Raw genomic sequence first — 13,628 nt, forward strand, 5'->3', positions numbered from 1 at the left:
CAGGAGAGACAATTCAAGCTAGACCAGATGCTCAATTTGCTGCCACCTAGAGTGTTTTAAGGGACACAGGTGGCGCTGTGGGTTAAAGCCTCAGCGCCTAGGACTTGCCGATCGAAAGGTGGGCGGTTCGAATCCCTGCGGCGGGGTGCGCTCCCGCTGCTCGGTCCCAGCGCCTGCCAACCTAGCAGTTCGAAAGCACCTCTGGGTGCAAGTAGATAAATAGGGACCGCTTACCAGCGGGAAGGTAAACGGCGTTTCCGTGTGCGGCTCTGGCTCGCCAGAGCAGCGATGTCACGCTGGCCACGTGACCCAGAAGTGTCTCCGGACAGCGCTGGCCCCTGGCCTCTTGAGTGAGATGGGCGCATGGGCAGGGGTACCTTTACCTTTACCTTTAGAGTGTTTTAACAGTAGCATGTTCCATCGAGAAAAGCATGAGAAAGGGGCTTCCAAAATGTCTTGGAGACCCTGCAGCTTCGATCAGGAAGAAACGGTTCTTCAGTTTTGTTCTTGTGTCTTTCTGTTTTGCAGAATGCTTGGGGAATATCAGCTGCTACCTCTTTATTTGAATCTCTGAGCTGATTAACGTTTGGTGACAGCAATGTCAAATTGTGCTTGTTGTGCTTGTTTATTTATTTATTTCATGAAATTTATATATCACTTGATTGTATATATTTAAAAAGCTCTTGAAGTGGTTTACAAAAAGAAAAAAAACCTCCCCAATACAATTATGAGTAAAGACAATCAAAGCATTCAGAAAACTGAAGCCACCAATAAACTAAAAACACATCAGCAGTCAACACCAAATGTTTGTTTTGATTTGAATCCATTGTAGATCAAACACAGGAATTTCTATTATACCCACCACATAAAAAATAGCATTACTTTTCCATGGACAGGGTCCTCTGGTCTTTATTTGGTGGGAATCAGAACGGATTAAAGAGCTCTGTCACCCTAGCACTAAAAAAATCCATTTTTGAAAAAAAAAGCAGCAGAACTTTGTGGTTAGGAAATAGATGAGGAAATGCTCTGTAAAGTGTAGGATGAACAAATTATTAATGGGGAGAGGTATAAGCACGCCACAAGCAAATCAGGATGAATAATAGAATCATAGAATTGTAGAGTTGAGAAGGACCCCAAGAGAAATCTATTCCAATACCCTGCAATACAGGAATGCAGGAATGCTTCGTGTCATAACAATGCCCCACAAACAGATCAGATTTAATGCTCAATAAAGACTGGGCATAGTTTAACTTCTGTTCTGATTTGTGCAAGCAGATCAGAACGAATGCTGAATAAACATGTACTTTAGAGGCACTTGAAGTTAGTTCACACACTCATGTCAAGTCATCAATTGTTGCATAAACTGAGTGATGCGCAAGCATGTGTGAATTAGCCTGCAGAATGCAGGTATTCCTTCCCCACCCCTTTAACAAAGAATTTTAAAAAACATTTATTTGCCTGGTAGAATACAACTGGTGAGATTAATTTGTAGGTGAACACAGAGAGAGCAGTCATGGAATGTATTACACACACGGATCAGTGCAGTGCAGTGGTTAGAGCGTTGGAGACTAGGGTTCAAATCTGCACACAACTCATGAAGCTCTCTGGGTGACCGTGGACCAGCCACTACCTCTCAGCCTAACCAAGCTCATGGGATTGTTGTGGAGATCCAATTTGGGGGTGGGGTACCACGTACACCATCTTGATCTCCTTGGAGGAGAGGTAGGATATGGATGTAATGATGAAGATGGTGATGATGATGATAATCAGGCACCTATTAAGAAAGCTCCCCTCCTAGTGGACTTTCCATATGCTTATAATTTAAGTTTCTGTGTCTGTTTCCTGCTTTATACATACAGACATAATAGGAGCTTTTGTGAAGTTTGCAAGCAAGGCATGAGAGCAACAGCTCTTTCTGATTATTTTCCAACTGGCAACTAATGTAACAAAAGATGCAGGAAGATCCTCAGCATTTTAAGACCCAAAGGTTGCCTGAGATCATTAGGCACGATGCTAGCTGCTGGTGCAATTAATGTGCATTGCTGGTGCACAAATCCAGGTGGAAATGACTTAAAAGGTAAAGGGACCCCTGACCATTAGGTCCAGTCGTGGCCAACTCTGGGGTTGTGGCGCTCATCTCACTTTACTGGCCGAGGGAGCTGGCGTACAGCTTCTGGGTCATGTGGCCAGCATGACTAAGCCGCTTCTGGCAAAACCAGAGCAGCGTATGGAAAAGCTGTTTACCTTCCCACTGGAGCAGTACCTATTTATCTACTTGCGCTTTGATGTGCTTTTGAGCTGCTAGGTTGGCAGGAGCAGGGACCGAGCAACGGGAGCTCACCTCGTTGCGGGGATTTGAACCGCCAACATTCTAATTGGCAAGTCCTAAGCTCTGTGGTTTAACCCACAGCGCCACCCGCATCCCATCAGGAAATGACTTATGGGGTCTTTATTTCTCCCCCTCCACCCACAATGCAGGAATGAACAATAGCATTTTCTCCACTGGTTCACTGTTTGTTTAAACCAACCCTTCCTCTTACTCCAGGGAGCCAAAGGGCAATGCATCCTGTATTGGGTGCTTATCAGAGCAGAGAAATGCATTTGGCCCTGAACTTTGCATTGCCTTTGGAAAGGAGGAAAGTGGGTCTGGGAGGCTTCCAGAGCAGGGGTAGAGAACTTCAGGTGCTGTTGCCCAATGGGTTCCTCCAAGCCTCTCTATCTGGTGCTTGTGACTCATCTCAGGTCATACACCCTCCTCAGCCACATCCTTCAGCATCCCTGCTCTGTACCCTTGCTGTTTCTGCCCGGCTAGAATGTGTCCTTGAACTCTGATAGTTCCTCTTGTTTGCTGGATGGAGGATATAATGTGGATATATAAAAACTTCCTGACAATAAGAGCTGTTGGACGGTGGAACAGTCTCCCTTGGAAGGCTGTGGACTCTCCATCCTTGGAGGTTTTTAAGCAGAGGTCGGATGGCCATCTGCCATGGATGCTTTAGCTGAGATTCCTGCATTGCAGGGGGTTGGACTAGATGACCTTGAGGATCCCTTCCAATTCTACAGATCTGTGATTCTATATAGACTACCCATACGGATGTAACATTTGCATTTGTTGTTCTGCACTCTTTTAACTCTGTCTCTGCCCACCTGTGGCCCCTGGAAGCTTGCAGAGGAGGGGATGTGGCCCTTGGCTTGACTTCTTAGGGCCTCTGGGGTGGTCCTCTAATTCAAAATGACAGAGAACAGAGCAGATAGGAGGATTGCTACTGGTATACTGGCCTGCCCGTGCCAAGAACTCTAGAGGCTCACGCCATCAGTCTTAGGCTTCACCAATTACACTGATCAATTGATCAATGCATTTTGCTCCAGAGAAAGCCACGCAGAGAGCTTTGTAATCCGAAAGAGCAAAGAAAGAGGGAGAGATGTCAGATTTCTGTGTGTTTTTCCCTGCAAAGGAGGAGGCAATCTTCCCCCTTTTCCTTTTGGAAGTGAACATACTGTGCCGGTATCGTATTATTGCATGATGATGATCCTCCTTCCTCCCAGGGATGATTTGCAGGACGTGTCTCCTCCTGGCATTCAGCACCCACTCCTAGCAGAAAAGAAAAGGAAACCTGGTGTTGGGGGAAGGTAATATTTCAGGGGGACATTTTCATGCGAGGCTGCTGCCAGCAAGTTGAGTTCCTGGCCTGAGTTCTATTTTTAGCTCTGCTCCTTCGTTGCTATTGATCCCAGTCACCCTTTGTTAATTAGATACACACACAACACACGCAGCATTTGCAACTCATTTATCAATTCTCTTCAGCACCTCCATCCCTGGAGATGTAATTTGGAGCCCTCCTTAAGACAGGCTATTGATCTGCACTGCAACTCTGCTCTGTGTTGCAATCTATTTATAGAAAGGTTCTTTGAACCCCCCCCCACTGCCCCCCTGCACTCTCTGCTTTTCTATGGGGGAATCAGAAGTGGCCGACATAAATCAGATTTTGATGGAAGGACAGAGATGCTTGAGGCATAGATGGGTGGAGCATGGAGCTTCATTCTTAGGATGAGGCTGAACAAGATCCTGAAGGAAGCTGGGTGTGAGCAACAGTAGTCAGTTAGAGCAGAAGACTTACAGGAATGCAGGAATACCAAATCAGAGCAATGGTCCTTGTAGCTCAATATTGTCTGCACCAGCCTTTCCCAACCCATTACCCTTCAGATGTTCTGGACTATGACTCCGACAACCCCTGACCATCAGCAATGCTGGCTGGGGGTGATGGTAGCTGTATTCCAAATACAACTGTGTAGGACCCTAGTTTCAATCTCTGCACCTCTTGTCTGAGAAAACAATACTAGGCTAGGTTGGACCAGTGGTCTGAGCTGATACAAGCCAGGAGTGGGGAAAATCTGGTTCTAAGATGCTGCTAGACTACAACTTCCACCAACCCTGACCATTGACCGTGTTGGCTGGAGCTGATGGGAAACCAGCTACAGATGGAAGACTACACGCCCTCCATTCCTGTTATAAGGCAACTTCACAGGTTCATGAGTTGCTCAGGAGGAGTGGGAAACCACTGAGGCCAGTTAGCTCCCAGCAACTCCTGCTCCACACCTTTGTATAGCTTGAAGGAGTGCAGTCTGGGGAAACCATCCAAGAGTCATGTGAAACCTTAGAAACAAGGGCAAGCTGCCTTCTACCAAGTCAACCCATTGGTCTATCTAGCTCACTATTCTCTACAATCTCTGACAATGGGTATCAAGAGTTTCACAGTGACTTTTTTCAACTGTATCTGGAGATGCAACACATCTGGTCCACCACAAGCTATTGCCCCACTCCCCAATACCTTAAAGACTGGTTCAGTTATTGTGGTGTAAGCTTTCATAGGCTAGAGCCTACTTGTTCAGATGCATAAAAATCCGCAAGAAAAGAAAAGAAAAGAAAAGAAGAGAAGAGAAGAGAAAAGAAGAGAAAAGAAAAGAAGAGAAAAGAAGAGAAAAGAAACGAAAAGAAAAGAAAACTGGTCCAGGAATGTCACCCAATTGTGCTGACTTTATAAACTGGCCCTTCCTGGCTGCAATTAAAAGGTTACTGTATAAATTATAAGCCTGGAAACAATAATGACCTCTGAGCTTCTAAAAATGCTCCTGAGCTGAGGACACAGCAGCTCTCTCCCGTGGGATTTGCCTCTCCATCAGCTTGCTGCAGAAATCTGATGATGAATGGAGGCTCTGTGCTTAGCAAAGCATTCACCTGCTGAATACACCTGTAACTTCCCAATGGCTGTTGCTCCTCTCTCTAGCTCTCCCTCAATGATGTCAGCCACACAAAGCTGGAGAAGTTTGCCCATGCACTATTGACACTCTAGAAAGACACCTCTCCTCTAAGGCCCTGAATGTGGTCTAGATCCCCCTTTCAGTCCATTATCAGTAGCTCTCTGTGAGATTTACCTCTATTTCCCAGGACAACGTGTCTGCCTTGTTTCCAAACTGCCTTTATTTCTCAAAGAGAGAATTTGTGTAGAGGTACCTCCTCCATTACCCCAGGAAAACATCTCCTACAATTAAGCAGAAGGGTGGTGGTGGTGGGGAAAGAGGCCCCTCAGTAGCATTTCGCCTTTGTGCCATTCCACAGCTTCTCAGCAGTGGGGTTACCGAACACATCTATTAAGTGGTGCAATAATTGCACAGCCACCTTGAAATTTCAGGCTCCGCATACATAAAAAGAGAAAATAGAGAGGCGGGAAACCTGTGCTCCATTATTTGCCAGGGAAAACTAGGAAAGGAAATCACTGCCGAGCAGAGGAGGCTGGGGCAGAGGAGAGCTGCAAGTTGGAGGGTTATCTCACCAAAGGGTCCTCTGCTGAGCCCCCTCCTGTTGGCTTACATAGAGTGGCTTACATCACTTTTTAAAATAATATTTATTAAAGTTTTAAAGGTTACAGAAAGAAAAAAAGAAAACACCAAATTACACAAAAACAAGACAACACATCACAATAATAATAAAAAACAACAGAAAAATAGAAACAATTTTAAAAAAAACACAACAGACCTTCCCATAACTTATCTTTCATTTGCTTGTTTCCTTGACCTCCTCACACCTCCCTTTTTTGTATTCTAGTTCGGTTAGCTATTTCAGCAAATCCTTTCCATCTTTCCCAGTTTTTGTCCTATAATTTACCTTAATATAATGTAACTTTACTTCCCCTCCTTTCACCAATTAACAGTCTATTTTTTCTTAATCCTTTATAACATTTCTGCTAAAACCACATGACTTCATTCCAACATCCTTCTAACATTCCTTAGTTTTACAATGTTTCTGTAAATAAACTTTAAATTTCTTCCAATCTTCTTCCACCGACTCTTCTCCCTGGTCTCGGATTCTGCCAGTCATTTCCTAGAGTGCCTTACATCACAGTGGCAAGTCATTGCCCTCTGATCAGTGTTCAGCCATCCTTTTAATTCCTTGCAATGCCCTCAGAGTGCTGCTTTTGCGGAAAGCCAAGAGTGCTGATTTTGCTGCTGGGCCCTGCCAGAGTGTTGCCAAAGGATTATTGCCTGCTGTTGACCCCAAGCCCTGAAATGAGCCAGGACTCTAAGACTGTGTTTGCCCAACCTCCTGAGACCGGTTTCACTTCTACAGCAACAAAGGGCTTCTTTTGGAAACCCGGATGATTCGTCGTCCCCGCAGTCCTGCATGGGCCACTGATCTGAGCATGCTCCCTTGCAGAACTGGAGATAATGGGAACATCTGGGTGTGGATAGCCATGTGGCTATGCCTATTCGAAACCAAGAGCCAATGTGGTTTGATTCTGCCTGGGAGGCCATCCTTTTGGACATGGGTGCCTAGCACACCAAAGCTCTCATCTGTGGAGGCTGGTTGTACTGTTAAGAGGAAATAATTCCACATATGTAGCAACTTTGGTTTATAATTTGTCCCAAGACTGAGACTTGCACTGATGTTAAGCTGTGAGCCTGTGTCCTTGTGTCCTTTGTTCATTTTCACCTCTGAGCTGCAAGTTGCATCATCTGTGATTCAAATGCACTATAATCTCTGCATTAGCCTATGTTATATGGCGCGTTATGTGGTTTATTATGTTTCTATGTGGTAAGCCGCTCTGCAGCCTTTTGACAAAAGGCAGGGTTTTATGGAATAATAACTATAATAAAAATGTGAACTTTGATTGCAAAATGTGGCTCTCATCTGCTTTCTAGCTTGCGTCATTTATACCCCACCCATTTGTCTGGGTTTCCCCAGCCACTCTGGGCCGCTCCCAGCAGAATAGTAAAAACACGATAAAACATCAAAATTTTAAAACTTCCCTAAGCAGGGCTGCTTTCAGATGTCTTCTAAAAGTCAGATAGGTGTTTATCTTCTTGACATCTGGTGGGAGGGTTTTCCACAGCGAGGGCACCACTACCGAGAAGGCCATCTGCCTGGTTCCCTGTAACTTCGCTTCTCACAGTGAGGAAACCAGCAGAAGACACTCGGAGGAGAACCTCAGTGTCTGGGCTGAACGATTGGTGGTGGTGGTGGTGGGAAATGCTCCTTCAGGTATACTGGACCAAGGCTGTTTAGAGCAGGCACCCCCAAACTCAGCTCTCCAGATGTTTTGGGACTACAATTCCCATCATCCCTGACTACTGGTCCTGTTAGCCAGGGATGATCAGAGTTGTAGTCCCAAAATATCTGGAGGGCCGAGTTTGGGGATGCCTGGTTTAGTGCTTTAAAGGTCAGCACCAACACTTTGAATTGTGCAGTATGGGATGGGCTCAGTGGTGCTTTTAGCAATGTGTGAATATGCACTCAAGTTATCTTTTTCTGGGCTCTGGTCCTTTTGCCTTTAACAACCTGAGGACTGTCTCACAGATGGCGCGACTGCAGAGTCCTTACAGCTGCAGTCTATCTCCACTTCCCAATAAGTGTATTTGCACAAGACATGCATTTGCAGAAGGGTGTTGCCCACATCCAGAAGTTAAGGATTGCTCATTCACTTTATTAAGAGCTGAATTCTTTTACTTTTGCTGCATGCAGTGCCTTTTTTGTTTGCTGCCTGCTTATTTTGAAGTATGACTTTCTTTATATTTTGATCATCTTATTATTAGCACCGGGTTTAGAGAGAGGGAGGGAGGGAGGGAGGGTGAGAGAGAGAGAGCGAGCAAGCGAGCTAAGAAGAAGAGATATGAAGCTTGTTAAGCAATCAATCTTTGACCAAACTGCGGGAGGCAGTGGAGGACAGAGGTGCCTGGCGTTCTCTGGTCCATGGGGTCACGAAGAGTCGGACACGACTAAACGACTAAACAACAACAACAACAAGCAATCAATCAATAAACCCACATAGGGTTGGGTCCGGACAAAGTCAGTTATACCTAAGTAACTTTGAAAGAAATGTCATGATTGACAAGTCCCGTTACTTTCAGTGGGGGATAAAACACCCAGTCCTATACACGTCTACTCAGACATACACCCCATGGGGTTGTATCCAATACTAGCCCTACTCAGAGCAGAGCTCTTGCAATTCATGAGCATGACTGTTTTCCGCCCATTTATTTTAGTGGGTCCGAGTGAAACATCATTGGCTACAGCCCATTTTCAATGGGACTTAGTCCCAGGAAAGTGGAACTAGGATCGCAGTCCCATTGAGCTAAAAGGGGCTTACTTCTGAGGAGGCGTGGGAAGGTCTGCACGATCACAGTGCAACTGGCCAAGTCTGGATCCAAGCTCAGAATGTGTGAAGGTGGCTCAGAATTTTGAAAAGAAAGCAGGTGACATTCTCCCCAACTTGCCCCAATTACTTAGTTTCCAGGCCACGGAAAGTTTCCCTTGCTTAGTTTCTGTCTGCTAAGAGACACAGCAGCAGTCCCAGAATTAAATGGTGGCAACCTTAGCTACATCTTTGTCCAGTGGCTTCATTCCCAAAGATCAGAAGACTGCTACGCCTTGGCAAAGCGAGGGAAGGGAGTCCCCGGTGCCTGGATTTTTGCACATCATCTGTCTCCCCCTCCCTCCAAATCCCCTTCCTCCAGCTCGCAGCTTATTTAAAGAAGAGGAGCAGAATGGGCGGGGCCACATCTGGGGTGGGCGGGGCCAGAGGATGTAGAGAATGAGTGAGTGAGACCGCGGACACCAAGAGAGCAGGTCGGGAGACGGCAGCCGACGAGTTCCAGTTTTTTCCAGACAAGGTGGGTGGATGAGAAGAGAGAGGGCGGGCGGGCGCTTCTCCGTCTGCGCTCAGAGGCAAGCGCTGGGAAGGGCGCTGAGCAATTGAGGCAGACGCGCGGTTGAAGGAGGTGGGAGACTCTCCGCCGGCTACGGCTGGCTCGCACAAACCCCACCGCCAACTCTTCTCTGGGGCTGGAAACATCCCAGGAGATGAAGCCCAGCCCAGCCCGGCTTGGCTTTGCGTTGGGCGAGGAAGGAAGATGGTGATGGAGGAGGAAGGCGCGCACGCCACCCCTCCCACTCCCGGTGATGTCAAGCAGTTAGGACGCCGGGGGGCTGCTTTGTCGTGGGGGGGGGACAGCCTTAAAGAGGCTACATCCCATAACCGAAGATATACACAAATACAGAGTCAGGTCCCCCTCACCCCAGGCTCCAAGATCCATAATTTCTCCAATACTTTGAGTCTCATTTTCTGGGGAGTGGGGTTGGGATTGGAAGAGTGTCAAGAAAAGGGGTCCTGCTCCCCTTCCCCTCCCCCTCCGTGCTCCTCCCCCTTCTGAATCCTGATGGCTGTTAACTCTCTCCTTTAAGGCAGGGAGACTGGCAAGACCAAGTGCCTTCTGTAGCGCTCTCATCTTCGGCTTCAGGCAAGCCCATCTTCCCAGTGTCTGCGAAAAGAGCAAAGGAGCGTGGCGCACTGGCGGGTGCGACCAGTTGGTTCCCAGACGATCCCACGCGCGACCGGGAGATTCCTTTGCATCCTTGGGCCACGCCTCTCTCTCTCACACACAATCTTCCCCCTCCCCTCCCCCAATTATTCATTCATTCCACTCCTTCCCCCCGCAAACGGCAGCCTTTCAGATAAAGGATCCAGAGGCAGGCGCGCACCTGTCTCCACAGAAGACCCAGACTGTCTGCCTTTTACTCCAGCGAGGAGGAGGAGGAGGAAGAGGAGGAGAAGGAGAAAAGCGAGCGAGCGCGCCCCTGCCCTGAGTCCGACTATGAGACCCCAAAGCCGCAAGCTGACGTCTGAGACCCTCTCCTTCTTACCCCGGCTGGTCTTCCAGATCTTCTCCTTCAGCATCATCTATCTGTTCCAGCGACAATCGCCCTGCCCCCAAACGGTGGGCTCTTCTCCGCCCTCTTCCCCTCCAAAAGCAATCTCCCTTCCGAAACAGTAACAGAAAGGGGCTGGCTGCATTAAGACACCTCCCCCACGCGACCCCTCCCCAGCCAAATCGCAACTGACCCTAAAGAAAGCTGGATTTCGCGAACTTCGCCGCCACCTCCTGCCCCGTCTCCCCGCAGCCACGCTGGTGGCTGCAAAGCAAAAGCTGTGTGCGCTCTGTATGATCCTCGTGGCGACTCCTGGAACGATCTGCCTCAAGATTGCTGCTGATCATACTTGAAGGCTTTGCTCGAAGGAAGCAGCAGCCTGCAGAAGTGTGTGTGTGTGTGCATGTTCGTGTGTGCCTGTGCGCGTGCCTGGTGAAAATTTGCATCATTTGGGGGGTGGGGGAGAGCCGCCGTGGCGCTTGCAAGCTGGTCAGTTTCCTTCCCCACTTACCGGAAGTTCTTTCTCCGTTCCAAAGAGGCAGCGCCCCAAAAAGAAGTCTTCTTGGGCCGTGGCTGATGCTGTGCCGGCATCCTACCGGCGCACACCAGGACCGACCACATCTGGAGACGGGACCAGTTGGCCTCTCCCGGGAGGGACAGCTCAGTCGCACATGGATTGGAAGGGGCGTGCCGCCCTCCCGCCGCCCCTCTGATGGGACCCCTCTTCGCGTCCTTAGCCCGCTCCCCCCGGGGCTCGACAAGTGCGGAATAAACCCCAACCCGAGCGGGGAAGGGCTATTGCGGGGAGACAGGTGGCGGGGCGTGCACGATTCGCTCTACCCGACGGACTCGACTTCCCTCTTGGCTTTCCCTTGCTAAGAGGGCGGGGAGGGAGTTTTTGGGAGTTTGGGAAAACTGTGGGCGGCGGCGTGGAGGGGGGGGACCTGCCTCTGGTCTTCGGGCTGAGCCTCCTTTCAACTCCTCGGGTGGGCAAGATCTGGTTTCCTGAAGAGGTGCCCTTGATGGCCCTGCGCGCCGGGACAGCTTGGTTTGGACAGGTCTTGCGCAGAGTTTGCCGGCTGCAAGGTCCGTGGTCGAGACGCTCCAGCAGCCTTCTGTGCCTGTCCGCCTCACAGGAGCCCGATCCGCGAGGCGGAGAGCAGCAGCAGCCAGAACAGCAGCGGCGGCAGCAGCAGCCGGAGCAGCCGCCGCCACCGCGCTTTCAGCACCAAGGACAGCAGCCTCCCCGAGGAAGCCCACCGAGCCCCGCCAGGCACCGCTTGCAGCTCGCCTCGCTCGGCGGCTGCCTCTGTTGCACCCTGTCGGATCTCCGGGCGGCCAGGGGGGGACATGGTCCCCTCCGTGGGCCCTTCCTGGCGGCCATGAAGAGGCAGAACGTGCGGACCCTCTCCCTGATCATCTGCACGTTCACTTACCTGCTGGTGGGGGCTGCCGTCTTTGATGCCCTGGAGTCCGACCACGAAATGCGCGAGGACGAGCAGCTGAAAGCCGAGGAGACCCGGCTCAAGGGGAAGTACAACATCACCAACGACGACTACCAGCAGCTGGAGGAGATTATCATGCAGTTGGAGCCCCACCGGGCCGGGGTCCAGTGGAAATTCGCAGGGTCTTTCTACTTTGCCATCACAGTTATCACCACCATAGGTAAGTCCACCGCGCGATGCCGGGATGGGTGCGAGTGGAAGGTTTGAGGGCGCCAAGAGTTGAGAAACTGTGAGATGCCAAGGAGAGGGACGTCGGAAGGGAAGCTTCCTAAACTTTGGGTGCTGTTCGGTGCTGAGCTGCTAACACGGAAAATGAAATATATCTGTGCGTAAAAGCATGAGTAAATGTGATCAGACTGCTCCAAAAGTTGAGGAGTTATGCAAAATGAAAGCGGGTTACCCAGGGAAAGATGTCTACTGCGAGGTGGGTGAACTGATGATTTGGGGAGCTGGGCAACTGTGGGATTTTCAGGGTAAAAACAAGAATGGGTTTAGGAAGCTGTGCAGTAGGGATTGGTTCCAAAAGTTGGAGAGTGAATGACTCTCCCTTTCCTACTCTATTAATTTATTTGAATGTTTCAATTCACACTTGTTGGACATTAGGTCTCTCTATCTCTCTGCCCCCATCTCCAGATTCCAGATTAAACCTTAGTAGAATTGAGTGGAGTGACTGGGAACTTCTGAAGGCAGAATTTAGCACCACTAGTAGTTCTTCCCAACTCATGACAGGGAGACAACAAAATGATGTGCAAGTTTTCATGCAATGATATTTGGAAGGTGATGCCAATAAATTAAGATTAAAAAGTAATTGAACCTGCAATCACAGGCACACATAACTGGGGACAAGTTCTAGTGAGCTCAGTTGGACATAGTTTTGAGAAAACATATTGGATTGGCTTGTAAGTCTCTTTTGAAGCTTGTTTCCACTCTAGGGAGAAAAAAATAGCCAAGGTTTGTAAACTGGCATTGCCATTTACTCTGAAATAGTTCGATTGCGCTGCTCAGGAATCTTCACAATAATGGTTTGAGGATTGTAACCCAAGCCTTGGATTGCCATGATTCAGGGAACCAATGGATCAGATCTTTCCATCTGATCCTTTGCTTTGGGAAGGGAGAGGCCAATTTGCCCCAGAAGTTTTCTTCTACAACAGTAGTAGTAGTAACAGGTCCTTGTCTGCGTGCCTCTCCTCTTGTCTGCTTGCAATCTCCTCCCCCTGATTTTAGAAGGCGGAGAAGACAGCCCAATGTGGAAAATAGTAGGAATCAGAGAACTTGCCCAGTGCTGAACATAACATGACTTTTTAGATGACTGTTTTGTTGACAAGGCAGAGTTGTTTTTCTAGCAGCGTACCATACTCTTGGGGAAAGTGCAGAATCCCCCAAAGAAAGTTTTCCTCTTCTAAAATAAAATAAAATATTGCTTGACAGAATGAAAAAAATATCAGTGTATTTCATCCCTCAGGCCCTGATGAGGTATCAAGAGATAGGTCCTGGACCCTGGACTTTATTTTGTGCTTACTCTATTGCTTGCCTATTTGTATATTCAGATGCACGTCATGAGAAAATGAAGATGTTCTCTCAACATACACCACTAGCAGGTCACTTGAACACAATAGTTGGTTAATAATGCATGCACTATGTTCTGTTGGACAGGACACGAAGAACAGAACAACGTTATTAATTGAGACAGACACTATCATTACCGCCAGTGTAAACATTAACACACGAAGGAGCTCTCAGTTTTCAGCAGAATGTCCATTCCACCTTCTTATAAGCTGTCAGGTGGGGAAGGTGTGCAGTTTACAGCAGTAAATTGCTTGCTTGAGAGGTAATCTGACACTGGGAGAAATTTTGTAGATTATGTCTTTCTAACTTTGTTTAAAAAGAACGTTTCTTTTGGGGGCCAAAACTGAGACTTATTT

At 48.4% G+C, this 13,628-nt stretch overlaps 1 protein-coding gene and 1 long non-coding RNA gene across 2 annotated transcripts in view; one reads left to right on the forward strand and one right to left on the reverse strand.

The window, feature by feature from the left end:
• The window catches only part of LOC310849354, a 561,267-nt gene that overhangs the window by 403,953 nt on the left and 143,686 nt on the right, over window positions 1-13,628 (reverse strand). The window lies entirely within an intron of this gene.
• KCNK9 (potassium two pore domain channel subfamily K member 9) overlaps window positions 11,221-13,628 on the forward strand; it is a 103,936-nt gene continuing 101,528 nt past the window's right edge. The window contains exon 1 of the mRNA XM_083749262.1: window positions 11,221-11,866. Within this exon, the coding sequence (XP_083605388.1) occupies window positions 11,224-11,866 (643 nt within the window). The 5' untranslated portion in view covers window positions 11,221-11,223. The remainder of the gene's footprint in view (window positions 11,867-13,628) is intronic.

This window comes from Podarcis gaigeae (genome assembly GCF_964106915.1).
Source record: "Podarcis gaigeae genome assembly, chromosome: 7".
In the NCBI taxonomy this organism is placed as follows: Eukaryota; Metazoa; Chordata; class Lepidosauria; order Squamata; family Lacertidae; genus Podarcis; species Podarcis gaigeae.